Below are 17,181 nucleotides of genomic sequence, written 5' to 3'. Positions count from 1 at the left end.
CGAGGGAGGGATAGACAACAAACACATCTTGTGAAACAGCAAAGAACTGAGCAGATATTAACCAGACTAATTAAATGATTGCTCTTTTTTTGGGGGGAGGGGGCAGGTGCATGGCATGTGGGATCTTGGTTCCCCAACCAGGGACTGAACCCTCACCCCCTGCAGTAGAAGCGTTGAGTCTTAACTACTGGACCACCAGGGAAGTCCCAATTTCTTTCTTACTAGTACAAAAATAATTGACACCCAACCAAGATTTACAAATCACAGAAATAGTTTCTTGATTTTTCCTTTTGATTCTTATAATCTGACAAACTGATTTGCTTATTTACATCACCACTCCAATAAGAAAAGTGGAGTTCATGTTTTGAAACCTACAAGCCTCCCCCGTCCCAGATTTGGTGCATGATGTTGGCCCTGATGTGCACCCAGCATGGCCTTTGGTTACTCACCTGAGGCTTTGTCGCCACACACCACACAGTACTCTACCACCTGGGGCCGCTGGACGTCGGCCTTCCCCAGAAGACGCTCCACAGAAGCAGAGTCCGTGACGATCTAAGAAGAATCAGGAAATAAGCAGGGTGCTGATGAAAAAACAAAGCACTAAGCAAAGTCATGTTCAACTGTGAATTCCTAATCTCGGGTTTCTAAGAACTCTGGGCAGAACTGGGAAAATGCCACGTGACAACTGAATCTGCCACCAGGAATGGCATGGCCGCTCATCTGGACCAAGCCCCTTCAGTGGTGGTGGGTGGCAGTGGGCTTGTCCAGGGTCAGACACTGGTTTTCAGGGACCTACCCTCCTATCTGGCCACCCCAACCACCTAGGACTAGGGGCCGTGTGGGGACTCACGGCAGATGCTCCAACATGAAGATACTCAAGGTCTTCTTGGTTGCTTCTCTATTCTCATGAAACAGCTTGAAAGTACACAGAGAGGTTTACTTGGCAGAAAAATAATTAAGCTTTATTGACTAAATAACTAGCTCTCTCATGAGGCAGCTGGGAGTGGAGGGACTAGGATAGGTGGCCTCTGAAACCTGTTATTTCTCCTTCATTTGTAGGTGACTTTCTAGGTGATCCACAGTGCTGCTCACTTGGAAGAGTAATGTAACTGGCTTCAACATGAAAAAGTGAAAAATAGCTGTTATTAAATCATGTACTAACAATGAGCCTTAAAATGATTTATGTACAGTGAGAATATATATAGAAATCATTATGTGCAATGACCTCTTATAAGACATGCAACAGAATCACCAGCCATCCTTTCAAAAACAAGGAGTCGAAGCAAGCAGGGAGGAACTCTGATTCCAGAGGATCAGATGTACACTAGGAAAGGAAGGATGAAGAAGTATTTACTAATGGCATTATGAGGTGTCTCAGAAGTACAGCTCTGGAAGCTGAACATATTGGTGTCCTGAACCCAGCTTCAGTGGAAGGAAGAAAAACCCTTTCCTTCCTGAATTTTCTCCATAGTAGAAATCTCCCTGCAAAACACGTGGATTCTTAGCAGCATTATTCACAGTAAAGGTCGAAGCAACCCAAGTGTCCACTGACAGAGGAATGGAAAAACCAATCGTGGTCTATACATACAGTGGAATATTATTCAGCCTTTAAAATGAAGGAAATTCTGACACATAATAAGACAAAACACAGATGAACCTTGAGGACATTCTGCTCAGTAAAATTAGCCAGTCACAAAAGGACAAATATTACAGGATTCAACTTATGTGAGGTCCCTAGAGTAGTCAGACCCATAGGAAGTGGAATAGTGGTAGCCAGGGGCTGAGGGGTGGGGAACGGGAGTTGTTCAGAGGGGACAGAGTTTCAGTTTGGGAAGATGAAGAGTTCTGGGGATGGGTGGTGGTGATGGCTGATGAAGAGTTCTGGGGATGGGTGGTGGTGATGGCTGCACAACAGTGTGCATGTCCTTAATGCCCCTGAACTGGACACCTAAAAACTATTAAGATAGTAAATTTTATATGTTACCACAAATTTTTAAAAAACTTAAAAACCAGAACCAAACAAGACCATGGATTGCACCCTGACCTGGACTAAACATGCTCCATGCTTGGCCACCATGGGACACTGGCCTTGAGTCCCTGCTTCTCTGAGTGTTGGACTTGGAAGTTCAATGCTTCCCAATAACCCTGCTCTTCTTCCAGCCCTTGCTCTCCTCCTTCCTGTACCTGCCCCAAGGCCATCCCGCCTGCCAGAGGAGGGAGAACCAGTGCAGAACGGAGGGGCCCACAGGCAGCAGGAACAAGATCAGAATAAAGAGCTGGGCCAGTCCGAAGTAAGAGTTAGAACAAGTCGGTCCTCATCTGACTGTGGTCAGCCCTTGGTAGTGCCCCTAAAGCATCACAGGCCAAGGGCTGCCACCACGTGGCCTTGGTTGAGAACAATTCTCCAGTGGCTCATGCCAACTCCTCAGGTCAGTCTCCTGTGGGGCCGCTGATTTGCTGGCTCAAATTCCATTCCATCTGAGCACTGCAGCGGCTGCCTTCTGGGCCTTGCCACTCATTTGCTGTTTTTTTACTTTAGCCGAGGCAGCAACCCACCATGTCTGAGGTCCCCAAAGGACCTACTAGAGATGGATTTGGCCTCCATGGTAGAGGTAAGAGTCAAGAACAAGTGCAGTAGCAGAAGTGCTGAAACAAACACCTGTCAACAGGTCTTACTTGGATCCTGCCAGGGACGAGGTTGTCCGAGGTGGTGAATATGAGCTGCTTGGCACTGGAGGTCTCCGGGGAAGCCAGGATCACCTTCCCAGTTCCAGCTCCATCTGGGCTGGTCAGGATGAACTGCTGCTTGGGGGAACCGGAGGCGTCCACTGCGGTGACTATCTGGATCTTCTGTCCTGTCTGCTGGTCTGTCACAATCTACAAGACACAACACGGAGGCTGCTCTCACGGAGCATGTGCAGTGGCTGCCAACGCCGGCCCCGAGTCAGTGCTGGTCCAGGACAGTTTCACCAGTGCCGGTGAAATGGGAAAGAGAAAACAACAGGGAGCTTTTCAGAAACTGGTTTTCATACAGCTCATTTTATTCTAGGATGATATCATCCCTCCTACTTTTAGAATTAAAATGCCCTTTGGAAGTGGAGGGAAGGGAAACTGTATGAAGGTGGTCAACTTGAAGTTGTCCGGAGAGTAAATCCTTAGAGTTCTCATCACGATGAAAAAAACACTTTTTTCCTTTTTATTTTTTCTACATGTATATGAGATGGTGAATGTTAACTAAACTTGTGGCAATCATTTCACAATATATGTAAATCAAGTTATTATGTTCTACACCTGAAACTTAGTGCTGCATATCAATTACAGTTCAATAAAACTGGACAAAGAAAGGCCCTTTCTGTTATGAAATGAAGACAGTAATAAATAGTAGATGATAGGTTTAACTAAAAAAAAAAAAAAAGAAAAAAAAATCCTTGTTCTACGCATAATAAGAAATGTGGGCAACCCTAACTTTTTTGCGGTGGGGGGGGGCCACACTGCACGGCATGCGGGATCTTAGTACCCTGACCAGGGACTGAATCCAGGCCCACTGCGGTGGAAGCGTGGAGCCCTAACCACTGGACCACCAGGGAACTCCCTACCCTAACTTTTTGAAACCCCAAAACCTGAGAATGGCTGCTTTAAAGGGCTATTTCTGAAGGGAAGGTCCTATAAATAATCCTGCCTTGGAGTGACAGAATGCAGGGAGCCCCTTGCTGACACACATCCAACTTCTCCCACCTCTTGACTCTGAGGTCTCTAAGCATAGAGATAACACCTGTTTCAGGGCTGCATCCCCAGGGCCAGCACAGGGCCTGGCACATGGAGAGAAGATGTGAATAAAAGACTGTGGAAGCCCTGGAGGCAGTGGGCGCTGACTCCGGAGAAGCCCTGATCCTCATTTCTCCAGGGACGGCCACCAGTCATGAGGCCCACTGCCATAGCTCACCTCTTCCCTGCATCCCTGCCTAAGTGCATCAGTCACAATTAAGATAGCTGCTACGTAAGCGCGACTTCTCTTATTCCTGGTCGTGAAGTTCTTTGAAGCTGTTCTATCCCGTTCCTGTCTCTCTTCCAGACCAAGTGCCCAACTTGGAGCATGGGGCCACCTTTTCTCTGAGGACCCCAGCAGGCCCTCACTGCAGACAGGACTCTTGGGGTGCGTGCGCTGGGCCTTGGGAAAGGGAGACATACTGTGTCTCTGGTTGGACCCCAGCTCCCTACAGAACATTTATGGACATGTCTGGAATCTGCAACACCTCTTGATAGAACTGCTTTGGGTCATGGCATCCCAAGGTTCAGACAGCAAACTCACACAGAGTCCTACAGCTTTGCCAACAGTCCAATACAGAAAATCCAACGATGCTGGTAGGTTCAAAAGAAAATGACACAAGCAAGGAAAGAGTCAATTACTTAACACGTGTTTACTGGGCACCCACTAGGTGACCAGCACTATTCTCGGTACTAGAGATGCAAGTGTGAACACGGCGGGGAGCTCGCCTGCTAGAGGGAAGACAGACTGTGCACCCTGCCATGAAGAGTTCAGTCAGCGCCCAAGTGCCACAGAGGAAACAAAAAAGCAGGGTAATGGACAAAACACGACATGGGGAAGGAGGCAGGGGAGCAGCTTCAAGAGGAAAGACCTCTCTGAGGGAGTGACAGTGGACAAAGACCCAAATGAGGCAAGAGAGGAAGCCGTGCAGAGCTGTGGCAGAGTGGGTTGCAGGCTGAGGGCCCAGTGAATGCAAGACCAGAGAGCCACAGGCTGGACACGAGTCCCAGCACATCATCACTTCCAAGTGAATGGCCAAAAGACCTTTAAGGGGATTCCCTGGTGGCGCAGTGGTTAAGAATCTGCCTGCCAATGCAGGGGACACAAGCTCGAGCCCTGGTTCAGGAAGATCCCACATGCCACAAAGCAACTAAGCCCGTGCACCACAACTACTGAAGTCTGTGCGCCTAGAGCCTGTGCTCCACAACAGGAGAAGCCACCACAATGAGAAGCCTGCGCACCACAACGAAGAGTAGCCCCCACTCACTGCAACTAGAGAAAGCCCGTGCGCAGCAAAGAAGACCCAGCCATAAATAAATAAATAAAATTTAAAAAACAAAACAAAACTGATAGGACTGCTGAAAAGAAATAGAGTAATCAACCATTATAGTTGGAGTTATCATCACTCCTCTGTCAGCGACTGACAGATCAAGCAGGCAGAAAATCAATAAGGATATAGTTGACCTGAGGAGCACTATCAACCCCCTTGATATAACTGACATGTATAAAGTCATCCATCTAGCAACAGTAGAATATACATTCTTCTCAAGCCTGCGTGGAACATTCACTAAGACAGACCACATTCTGGGCCACAAAGACATGTATCAAACACACATATATATATCAAAATATATAGCTTAGTGTGTAAGGAAACGGGCACTCTCATACCAGGCTGGTGGGAGTGTAAGTTGGTGGAACCTCTTTGGAAGGCAGTCTGGCAACTACTGTCAAAACTACACATAAGGGGGCCTCCCTGGTGGTGCAGTGGTTGGGGGTCCGCCTGCCGATGCAGGGGACACAGGTTTGTGCCCCAGTCTGGGAAGATCCCACGTGCTGCAGAGCGGCTAGGCCCGTGAGCCATGGCTGCTGAGCCTGCGCGTCCGGAGCCTGTGCTCCGCAACGGGAGAGGCCACAACAGTGAGAGGCCCGCGTACCGCAAAAAAAAAAAAAACAAAACTACACATAAGGGACTTCCCTGGTGGCGCAGTTGTTCTGAGTCCGCCTGCCAATGCAGGGGACACGGGTTTGATCCCTCTTCTGGGAAGATATCACATGCCGTGGAGCAGCTGAGCCCGTGCATCACAACTACTGAGCCTGCGCTCTAGAGTCCGTGAGCCACAACTACTGAGCCGGCGCGCCTAGAGCCCGTGCTCCGCAACAAGAGGCCACCGCGATGAGAGGCCCACACACCGCGGTGAGGAGTGGCCCCTGCTCGCTGCGGCTAGAGGGGGCCCATGCAACAACGAAGACCCAACACAGCCAAAACTAACTAACTAAATAGAAGATAACATTCCTTCTTAAAAAACAATAAAACAATCCAAAAAAAACTACACATGACACACTCTTCCAGCAATCCTACTTTGAGGAACTGATCCCACAGAAATACTCTCACATGTCCTAAATTAAGCAGGTAAAGGTTATTTATTGCAGCATCCAAAAAATGGGATATCAAACCGCCACTCAAGAGAAAGAGGCAGCTTATTTGTACCACAGGGAAATACCTCCAAAAGAGAATGAAGTGCAAAGCAGTGTGGGCAGAAGGTGGACAGGAGTGTAACAATATGCTGTATTGTTCACATGTATGCTTGCAGGTGTAGATGCAGAGCCCATCTCTCAAAGAATGAATATGCAATATGGTAACAGTGGCTTTTCTTGGGAGAGATGTAAGTGACTCCACGAAGAGGGAGGGAGGGAGACTTGTCTTTTACTCTGTATGGTGTAACTTTGTTACAGTGTGCAACTACTACCCAGTCAGCACATACAAACAGACAACTCCTATGAGTACCTGAGAGGGGCCACTAGAATATTAGAGCAAGAAAGGAAATATCAGATGGTTGTGGATGGAGAAAGGACAAAGAACAGGTACTGGCTGCTCAAGAAGGATGTGCAGAAATAAACAGCTGGTGGAAGAGAGACCTAGGGAAGGAGGATGCTACAAGAGCCCAAGATGCAGTCCCCTGGGGAATGTAATAAGGATTTCAAACTTTTAAAAAACATATAAACAGCAGAAGTCTTTTCTAGTAACATGTGAAACCTCAAAAAATAAAGTAGATAAAAAAGCACTGTATTATATAAATGTATTTTATAAGCTCAAATTTAAACATTTCCTTCAGTCACACAATGAGTATAATTACACTCTCCCGAAAACATAAATGTGAAATGCGGAGTGTGGAGGAATAGGTCTGGAAAACCTTAAAATCCACGGAGATGGCAAAAGAAGGTTTAAGCCAAGATCTGCCCCAAAGAAAATGAACATAGATTACAAGTGAGTGCACCAGTGACCTCCAGCATGTCAAATTTGGTATATGACATGTTCAAGTGTATTTTTTTTAAATCTACTTTAATTGCTTTGAAAGCTGGACTAAAAAATGAAATTTGAACGTAATGTTTGTGTAATCTGGGAAACAGTAAAGAACACAGTTTGAAAACCAATGGCCTAAAAAGACTACATATGATGAAAACCCATGAAATTTACTGAGAAGCTAGATTTTGTGATGGCATGGCTCCGACTAAGCCTCATTTTCAGACAAGCAGGTGTTCTCCTACAGCTTTTCTTATCTCCATCTCCTTCCTCCCATAGTTTCTGCCCTAGACCTCTGTACCCCAAAAAACAACAGCTCTCAACCCCAGTCACAAGGCTACCTCTCCTGCTCTGAGGACCACCACCCTTCGCACTTGGCCCCAAAGCCCTTTTGCAGCCATTAGGATGACATGATACTGATGAACACAAGTCCATCATCAGATCAGCCCTCTGTTGGTCTGCACAACTAGATATGTTGGGCCTGCGTTGACTGACACCTTAATTTTTGCTATCATTATTAAAAACAATAAAAGTAAATCCTGGAATGGGAAAAAATAGTTATAAAGGATTTAATTGGGAAAACCGATGAAATTTTAGAATATGGACTATGGACTAGATAATGGCATGTTTCAATATTAAATTTATTGATTTTGATAACTGTATTGTAATTATGTAAGAGAAAATACATGCTGAAGTATCCATGGCAAAGAGGCATGATGTCTCCACTTTATTCTCAAATGATTCAGAAAAAACACATTATACATACATTCAGAATGTTACAGCAAACAACTGGTGAATCCGTGTAAAGGGGACACAGGATTTATATGTATTATTTTCCTTAAGTTTGAACTTATATGAAAATAAAACATTAAAAAATTATAACACAGATGCTCACATTTATTGACGTCTACTTCCTACAGCTTTACAGGCAGCATCTCTTAACCCTAATCCTATAAAACAGGTACTATTACTGCTGTCACTTTACAATTATACATGTTATAGAAACGTTTCCCAGGATCACAGTGCTGAGTGGAAGCAAGATTTGACCCTAAAATCTGTTCCATTCAGAGCTAAAGCTCCTAAATGTTGCACAGCTTGCCATCCTTACTGAATAACCTTTCCCTCCCAACCTTATCACACAAGCCACTATTTGGGTTCAGAGCACTGTTATTCATTAAAATATCAGAAAATGTATTCTTTCCCCACACCTCAGGGGATCAGAGATCCATCACTGAAGTCAGGGCTAGAAATGAAAACTTCATCAAAGCCATCAGCACCAACATCAAGAACCCAGAAACCAACCTATGACCAATAACTTTTCTTTAAAAAACCAAACCTTGAAAAACAGTCAGTTCTGTTGCACCGAGGTAGGTCCCTTTTTTTTTCTTTTTTTTGCCCCACAGCACAGCATGTGGGATCTTAGTTCCCCAACCAAGGATCGAACTCGTGTCCCCTGCAGTGGAAGCATGGAGTCTTAACCATTGGACCGCCAGGGAAGTCCCGAGGTATGTTTAATTTTATTGACAGTGCACAATGAAAAGATTTTCAACTATACTTACTTTACATAAAACTCATGCTAATGGGTTACCTTCCCTAGAGAAACTGAAAGCTCAACACCAAAGATCTATTCTACAAGACTGCTGCTCAAGAAACTTACTGAATTTTAGCCAGGACAGTGGTGGAACCATGGGCCAAGCACCAGGGCATGGGAACAGCCCCAGTGTACGGAATGGGGTGCCTGAATACCCCTCAAGAAAACAGAAAGATCCTTCTTATACAAATACAGGGGGCTGTATACCCTCTCTTGAAACACAAACTAGCTACCGATGGAGTTTTCTGGAAGAACTTTCTATGCTCTCATCTGCCCTCAGATGGTTGTGAAACCATAATATAACACCCATGGTTAAATGTACAAAGTTAGTTCCTAGTTAGAGTTGGGAGAGTTATGTAGGCAGGATCCTAACACCTGCTACATAAAACTATAAAGGACTCATTTTCAAGTCACAATCAGCAAATAAGAACAAAGCAAAAGAGAAAAAAATAACTTAGCTATATAAAGTTTCTAATTCTGAGGAATAGTAAAATCTCATTAACATTGGACCAATTACTTCTGAATTTCTAGACATTCAGATATGTGTTTCCTACTTGGTGTGAAGTTAAAAGAAGTGTATGAACTTTGGTATTTATGATAAAATATTATGTAATGCACACATGATGGAAATATAATTTTTAACAACTCATTTCACTTTACTTATTAGAACTCTTCTATGCTTAGTTTATAATAATACATAAAATCACTTTTAAGAATGGGTGAACACTATGGAAGTCATCTAGTTATTACAGCATACTACTCACTTACAGTGAGTTTTAAAATAAAGAAACTGTAAATGAAAGCAATCTTTTAGTTATTCACTCAAATACCTGTCCACCTGCTATTCTCTCAAACTTACGTTATATAACTAGAGTTTTTTCTGCCATTCATTTCTGTTCATGTGTTTTGGTTTGGCCTTTTGAGATAACTATAAATCTTTTTTTTTTTTTTACATCTTTATTGGAGTATAATTGTTTTACATTGGTGTGTTAGTTTCTGCTTTATAACAAAGTGAATCAGTTATACATATACATATGTTCCCATATCCCCTCCCTCTTGCGTCTCCCTCCCACCCTCCCTATCCCACCCCTCTAGGTGGTCACAAAGCACCGAGCTGATCTCCCTGTGCTATGCGGCTGCTTCCCACTAGCTATTTATTTTACGTTTGGTAGTGTATATGAATCTTTAATGTATGTGTGTCATCAATAATTTTCCCTTCTTCTTGCTTGTTGATCATGATACATGTACCTTCTCTTTGTTCAGTGGGAAAGAGGCAGGTTCAGAGCCCCGGGAAGACTCAACTTCCCGTAAGTGAATATCATCAATTAGTTAACAATAACAACAATACTAGCAATAATAGTTATTATAGATAATTAGTACATACTGAATGTTATTATATGCCAAGCACCGTTTCAAGCATTTTACACGCAATATTCACTGATTCTTCCTAATAACCTTATGAGGTAAGTACTACTATTATGTACATTTTCTAAATGAAGAAAGTGAGACATTAGAAAAGCTGTAAAATGGGGCATTGGATTTGACTTCAAGTGGAGGTCCACACTCTTAACTACTAAGACACACTACCTACCTCTCAGTTTTGAAGCACACAAGTAATAAACGGTACTTCATTCCAATAGTTTGAAGTGACAGTTCAGACTTTTAGATTAAAAGTAAGTCAGCTTAGTAAACGGAAAATCTTTCTTCTTTTATCTTTTAAAAAATAAATGAGATTGTACTCTACTTGATGCCTAAGAAGCACAGCTCCTTAGTGAAACCCTTAGGCAGGTTTGTTTTCAGAAACAATTCAGGGAAGGCAGGTCTGCCCTCAGGCAGGTGGCTGGAACCAAGTGGGACTGGTGCAGGTACCTGAATTCGCTGAGGTGAGGCTACCGCAGAATCAGTGGAGATTATCTGGATGCGCGGGGAGGGGCTGGTCATCCCTGGAGATTCCGGCCGAGAAGTCTGTGTACGTGGTACCTGTGGGTGAGAAGAGGGCTGCATCACAAGGGGGCTCAGAAAGATGCCCAGTGGTGGTTTGAGGACCATGCCTCTTGCTTTCACTGTGGCTTTGAGTGATAAAATTGTATAGTTTTCGATGACAAAGGAATCAATGAGATATTTCCACAGACTGATCCTGAGAAATAGCTAAAATAGCTGTTTCTAATGTTGAAAAGCAAGAAAAAATGAAAGGTATTTTCAGGTCTGCTCTGCACAGCATCAATAAAATAAAAAGCTACCAAAATAACTTCTTAGAGATCATCTTTGAATTTTTTTCACTGTCTCTAAAGCCAGCTATAAAGCACTCCTTTAAGATGACAGGTTCCAGAAGACAGGCTCTCACAATACTGTTGAGGATGGCAAACAACCAGAATTACACTGGAAATTACTGGGATTAATACTTGTCAAAGAGTCTGGCAACCTCCCATCCTCACTGGGATAAAATCGGAAAAAGCTCATCAATAACACAAGGTCAACACCCATTAAAGTCAAGGTTCAAGGTTCTGAATGGTCACTTGGGCACCTGAAGTGAGCAGATATTTTTCCTTGAATAAAAGTACATCATGGGGCTTCCCTGGTGGCGCAGTGATTGAGAGTCCGCCTGCCGATGCAGGGGACACGGGTTCGTGTCCTGGTCCGGGAAGATCCCACATGCCGTGGAGCGGCTGGGCCCGTGAGCTATGGCTGCTGGGCCTGTGCGTCTGGAGCCTGTGCCCCACAACGGGAGAGGCCACAACAGTGAGAGGCCCGCGTACCACACACACACAAAAAGTATATATCATGAACCAATGCTTTTCAAACTTCAAAAAAAAACCCCAAAAAACAAAAAAAGGAAAAAGAAGGAGAAGAGGAGGAGGAGGAAGCAACACTTCCCAATTCATTCTATGAGGCCAGTATTACCCGATACCAAAACCAGACAGACATTACAAGAAAACTACAGATCAATATTCCTTATGAATATAGATGCAACAATCTGCAACAAAACCCTAGCAAAATGAATCCAGAAGCATATAAAGAATCATACACTATGACTAAGTGGGATTTATCCCAGGAATGCAAGGTTGGTTCAGCATATGAATCAAACAATGTAACACACCCAAGAACAGAGGACAAAAGCCAAATGATCACCTCAACGTACAGAGGAAGCATTTGACAAAATTCAACACTCTTTCATGATAAAAACACTCAAGAAAATAAGAACAGAAGTACTGGGCTTCCCTGGTGGTGCAGTGGTTAAGAATCCGCCTGCCAATGCAGGGGACACGGGTTCGAGCCCTGGTCTGGGAAGATCCCACATGCTGAGGAGCAACTAAGCCTGTGCACCACAACTACTGAGCCTGTGCACCACAACTACTGAAGCCTGTGTGCCTAGAGCCTGTGCTCTGCAACGAGAGAAGCCACTGAAATGAGAAGCCTGTGCATGGCAACGAAGAGTAGCCCCCGCTCACTGCAACTAGAGAAAGCCTGCTTGCAGCAGCAAAGACCCTATGCAACCAAAAATAAAATATTTTAAATATTTTAAAGAAGAATAGAAGTACTGATATTCTATCAATCTGATAACGAGTATCTATAAAATACAGCTAACATAATACTTAGTGATGGAAGACTGAAAGCTCTCTCCTAAGATCAGGAACAAGACAAAGATGTCTGCTTTCACCATGTCTACTTGACACTGTACTGGAAGTTCTAGACAGGGCAATTAGGAAAGAAAAAGAAACAAAAGCAGCCGGATTTGGAAAGAAGGAAAACTATCTCTTTTTGCAGATGATACGATCTTGTACACAGAAAATCTGAAAGAATCCACAGAAAAACTATTAGCGCTAGTAAATGAGTTTCAAGGTTGCAGAATACAAGATTAACATATAAAAATAAGTTATCTTCCTATAAGTTAGCAAAGGGCAATCAGAAAATAAAATTAAAGGAACAATCCCACTGACCATAGCATCAAACACAAGAAAATACTTAGGAATAAATTTAACAAAAGTGTAGTATTTGTATACTGAAAACTACAAAACACTGTTGAAAGAAATTAAAGAAGACCTAGATGACATCTGTGTTCATGGATCAGAAGACTTAATATTGTTAAGATGACAATACTACACAAATTGATCAACAGATTTAATATAGCTGCTATCAAAATTCTAGCTGCCTACACTGCATAAATTGACAAGCTCATCCTAAAATTCATGGAAATGCAAGAGACCCAGAATAGCCAAACAATCTTGAAAAAGAACAAAGTTGGAGGACTCACACTTCCTGGCTTCAAAACTTATTATAAAGCTACAGTAATCAAAACTGTTGGCAATGGCATAAAAACAGACACAATGACCAACAAAACAGAAGAAAGAGCCCAGAAATAAACCCTCCCATATGTGGTCAGATGATTTTTGACAAAAGTGGCGTGGCAATTCAATGGGGAAAGAACAGTATTTTCAACAAATGGTGATGGAACAACTGGACACAACATAGAAGAATGAAACTGGACCCCTCCCTCCTACTATATGGAAAACAATTAACTCAAGAGAGAGAATTCTGGGAAGACGGTGGAGTAGGAAGCACCAGGAATCTCTTTCCCTACCTAGACCACAAATGCACTGGTGGAATCTGTCTGATGTAACTATTTTGGAACTCAGGAGTCTACTGGAGGCTTGCAATTTCCAGGGGAAGCCTTGGACCATAAATTGTAGTTAATTTTGGTCAACTCCAGCTCCTAGCACAGTAGCAGTAGCTACCCATTCCCCACATCTACCCTATAACAGGCAGCTGTGCACATGTTCCAGGAGCAGCTTGCACACAGCTTGTGGGAGCCAGGGTGGGCAAAAAGGGCCCTTGTCCTCCAAATACTGGGGATCTGTGCTCCAATCACGTGCTTCCTCTGATCCCAGAGGTGCAGACAAAGAAGGGATATCCATGGTCTCTGTACTTCCTCCTACTGTTGCAAGCCCCTCCATGTCTGCTGAAGTGATTGCCAGGGGACTTAAAAGACTGGATTGCTTCCCCCCTCCCCATTTTTCTCTTTATCCTCTATTGGGAACCAGACATTAAAGACAAGGACATTCAAAACTAACTGCATATACAGGGACAATTAGAAAGTAAATACACATGCTCAGAGAAAGGCACAGGTTTAGAAAAGACCCTAGAAAAGACCTTAAGTTTACATGTCAGGATGCTCCCTGGAAGAGAAACAGCTTACAACAAAAACAACAAAGTAACAAAAAACAGTAAATATTTGGAAAGGGAGAGAATCTGATTTCCAGAGTTACCACATTATTAGATTTAAATGTCCAGATTCAAATGTTGTTTCAACAACAACAACAAAACCACATGGCATACAAAGAAACAAGAAATTATGATCCATTCAAAGGAAAAAAAAATCAACATAAGTTATCCCTGAAAAAGATCTCATGTCAAATATATTACACAAAGACTGAACTAAAGGAAGATGTGGAAAACTCAGAAAACAATGTAAGAACAAAATGGAAATACCAATAAACAGATAGAAACCCTAGAAAGAAACCAAAAAATTTTTTTTGGAGCTGAAAACTACAATAACTGAAATGAAGAATTCACTAAAAGGATTCAAAGGAAGATTCGAACAAGCAGAAGAATCAGTTACCTTGATAGAAATTAGTGAGTCTGAGGAACAGAAAGAAAAAAGATGGAAGAAAACTGACCAGTGACTATGAGGCCTACAGGATACCAAAAAGTAGACCAACATAGCATTGTGGGAGTCTGGAGGACAAAAAGGGGAGTGAGCAAAGAATATATGAAGAAATAATGTCTGAAAACCTCCCAAATTTGATCAAAGACATGAACATAAACATCCAAGCTCACCAAACTCCAAGTAATAGGAACTCAAAGAGACCGAAATCAAAACATTATAATCAAACTTTCAGAAGACAAAAGGAGAACATTTTGAAAACAGTAAGAGAAAAGCAAATTATCACATACGCAGGACCTGCAATTAGATTATTTGCAGATTTCTCATGAGAAACTTTGGAGACCAGAAGGCAGTTGGCCAATACAGTCAAAGTGCTCAAAGAAAAGAAACCCGTCAACCCAAAATACTATACCCGGCAAAACTATCCTTCAAAAGTGAGGGAGATTATAATTAAAATGGCAAAAGTTAAAGATAAAAGAGAGGATTCTAAAGGCAGCAAGAGAAAAACAAAGAGCTGATTTTATAAGGGAACCCCCATAAGGCTATCTGCTGATTTCTCTACAGAAATGCTGCAGGCCAGAAGGGAGTGGCAAGATAAATTCAAAGTCCTAAAAGGGAAAAACCTGCAACCTAGGATACTCTACACAGCAAGATTATCATTAGAATAGAAGGAGAGTCAAAGAATTTCACAGACAAGCAAAAACTAAAAGAATACGGCAATACTAAACTTGTAACCTGAAAGAAATATTAAAAGGTCTTCTCTAAATAAGAAAGAAACAAAAAAAAAAGGAAAAAAAGAAAGAAAAGAAAAAAGCAGCAGCAAGAATCTATAGGAAAGAAAAAAAAAAACAAAAAAACTCCACAATTGGAGCCTTCCCTGGTGGCGCAGTGGTTAAGAATCCACTTGCCGTAGGCAGCTTCCTGTCAGCGCGGCCCTATGGATTCTCAGCTGGCTGAGGCTCGCGCTTTGGAAGCCGAGATCACTTTGAGGCGGGCGTGCGTGGAGCCGCTGGCACCTGGGGAAGACACCTCCCGAGTTCAAAAATCATTTCAAGAAATATACCAAGCAGACTCTGAAGGATGGGAATTGTCAAAAGATCTGAGAAGTCATCTTGGACATTTAGAATCAGAACTTCAGTTTCTAAGTATGCTTACTGGCATCAGTATAAGACATTACTCCAAGAAGACAGAGGACCTAATGAGCACTGAGATGACAGAAAAGAGTATAAAGAAAGTTCTGCAGAGACACAGATTATCAGAAAATTGCCACATGATTACGTTTCAACTTGAATTTCAGCTTCTGGAAATCCAGAATAAGGAGAGTTTATCTTCTGTTATTACTGACCTCAGCATAATAATGGAACCCACCGAATATTCAGAATTAAGTGAATTTGTGTCTAGAGCAGAAGAAAGAAGAGATCTGTTTATGTTTTTCCGAAGCCTACACTTCTTTGTGGAATGGTGTGAATATCGTAAGCGCACATTTAAATGTTTCAAGGAAAAGTACCCAGAGGCTGTGCACCTTTCAGAGGGGGCCTTGTCCAGCTGCATGGGTATCAGGAGCCCCAGTAGACCAGGGTTTGAACTAGTAATTGTTTGGAGGATACAAATAGATGAAGAAGGGAAGGTTTTGCCAAAGCTGGATCTTCTCAACAAAGTGCCGCTGCAAGCCCTGGAACTGGACAAGAACGGAGTCATAGAAACTGCTCCTCTCAGCTTCCAAACCCTACTGGGCGTGCTGGGCATTGAAGCCACTCTGGAAAGTCTGATTAAATCACTTCATACAGAGGCAAGCAACTAGTTCCCAAACAGTGAACAACTACACATAGAAGTAAGATGCTGTACCTGGAGGCATGTGATTTTATTGAATATAAAAACTTGCTCTTTTCCACTTAGAAACCTTACCTCTAAAACATGTTTATGCAGTTATGGCACATTATATATAAGTTGTCAGAACATGAAAAATAAATACAGTTATTTAAATTCAAAAGAAAAAAAAAAAAAAGAATCCGCTTGCCAATGCAGGGAACAGGGGTTCGAGCCTGGTCCGGGAAGATCCCATATGCCGCAGAGCAACTAAGCCCATGTGCCACAATTACTGAGCCTGTGCTCTAGAGTCTGCATGCCACAACTACCAAAGCCTACGTGCCTAGAGCCCATGCTCCTTAACAAGAGAAGCCACCGCAGTAAGCCCACACACCGCAACGAAAAGTACCCCCCACTTGCTGCAACTAGAGAAAGCCCATCTACAGCAATGAAGACCCAACACAGCCAAAAATAAATAAATAAATAAATAGATAAATAAATAAATTACTTAAAAAAACATAATAGGAAAGTAGATCACTTAAATAAGCCAGTAGGGCTTCCCTGGTGGCGCAGTGGTTGAGAGTCCGCCTGCCGATGCAGGGGACACGGGTTCGTGCCCCTATCCCGGAAGATCCCACATGCCGCGCAGCGGCTGGGCCCGCGAGCCATGGCCGCGGAGCCTGTGTGTCCGGAGCCTGTGCTCCGCAACGGGAGAGGCCACAGCAGTGAGAGGCCCGCATACAGCAAAAAAAAAAAAAAAAAAAAAAAATAAGCCAGTACACAGATTAAAAAATTAAAAAAAAATTTTTGGGAGGTGAAAGTGATAACTACAATGAACAGCAAAAACATAAACAGGAAGATATAAAAGAGGACATAGGGTCTTCCCTGGTGGCGCAGTGGTTGAGATACCGCCTGCCAATGCAAGGGACACGGGTTTGTGCCCCGGTCCGGGAAGATCCCACATGCCGTGGAGCGGCTGGGCCCGTGAGCCATGGCCACTGAGCCTGCGCGGCCGGAGGCTGTGCTCTGCAACGGGAGAGGCCACAACAGTGAGA

At 43.2% G+C, this 17,181-nt stretch overlaps 2 protein-coding genes across 4 annotated transcripts in view; one reads left to right on the top strand and one right to left on the bottom strand.

The window, feature by feature from the left end:
* NR2C2 (nuclear receptor subfamily 2 group C member 2) overlaps positions 1-17,181 on the bottom strand; it is a 98,409-nt gene that overhangs the window by 22,666 nt on the left and 58,562 nt on the right. For all 3 annotated transcript variants that reach the window (XM_081245409.1, XM_081245407.1, XM_081245408.1), the window contains 3 exons: positions 10,528-10,638; positions 2,677-2,877; positions 450-552 (listed from right to left, as the gene is read on the bottom strand). In XM_081245409.1, the coding sequence (XP_081101535.1) occupies positions 450-552; positions 2,677-2,877; positions 10,528-10,599 (376 nt within the window). In that variant the 5' untranslated portion in view covers positions 10,600-10,638. The remainder of the gene's footprint in view (positions 1-449; positions 553-2,676; positions 2,878-10,527; positions 10,639-17,181) is intronic.
* On the top strand, positions 14,974-16,708 carry LOC308623864 (centromere protein P-like). The gene has a single exon (XM_081246639.1). The coding sequence runs from the start codon at positions 15,258-15,260 to the stop codon at positions 16,119-16,121; it is 864 nt and encodes a 287-aa protein (XP_081102765.1). The 5' UTR covers positions 14,974-15,257; the 3' UTR covers positions 16,122-16,708.

This window comes from Mesoplodon bidens, assembly GCF_964165515.1.
Source record: "Mesoplodon bidens genome assembly, chromosome: 10".
Classification (NCBI taxonomy): Eukaryota; Metazoa; Chordata; class Mammalia; order Artiodactyla; family Ziphiidae; genus Mesoplodon; species Mesoplodon bidens.
Note: the sequence above shows the minus strand (reverse complement) of the source record. Positions and strands in the feature narration are given on the sequence as shown.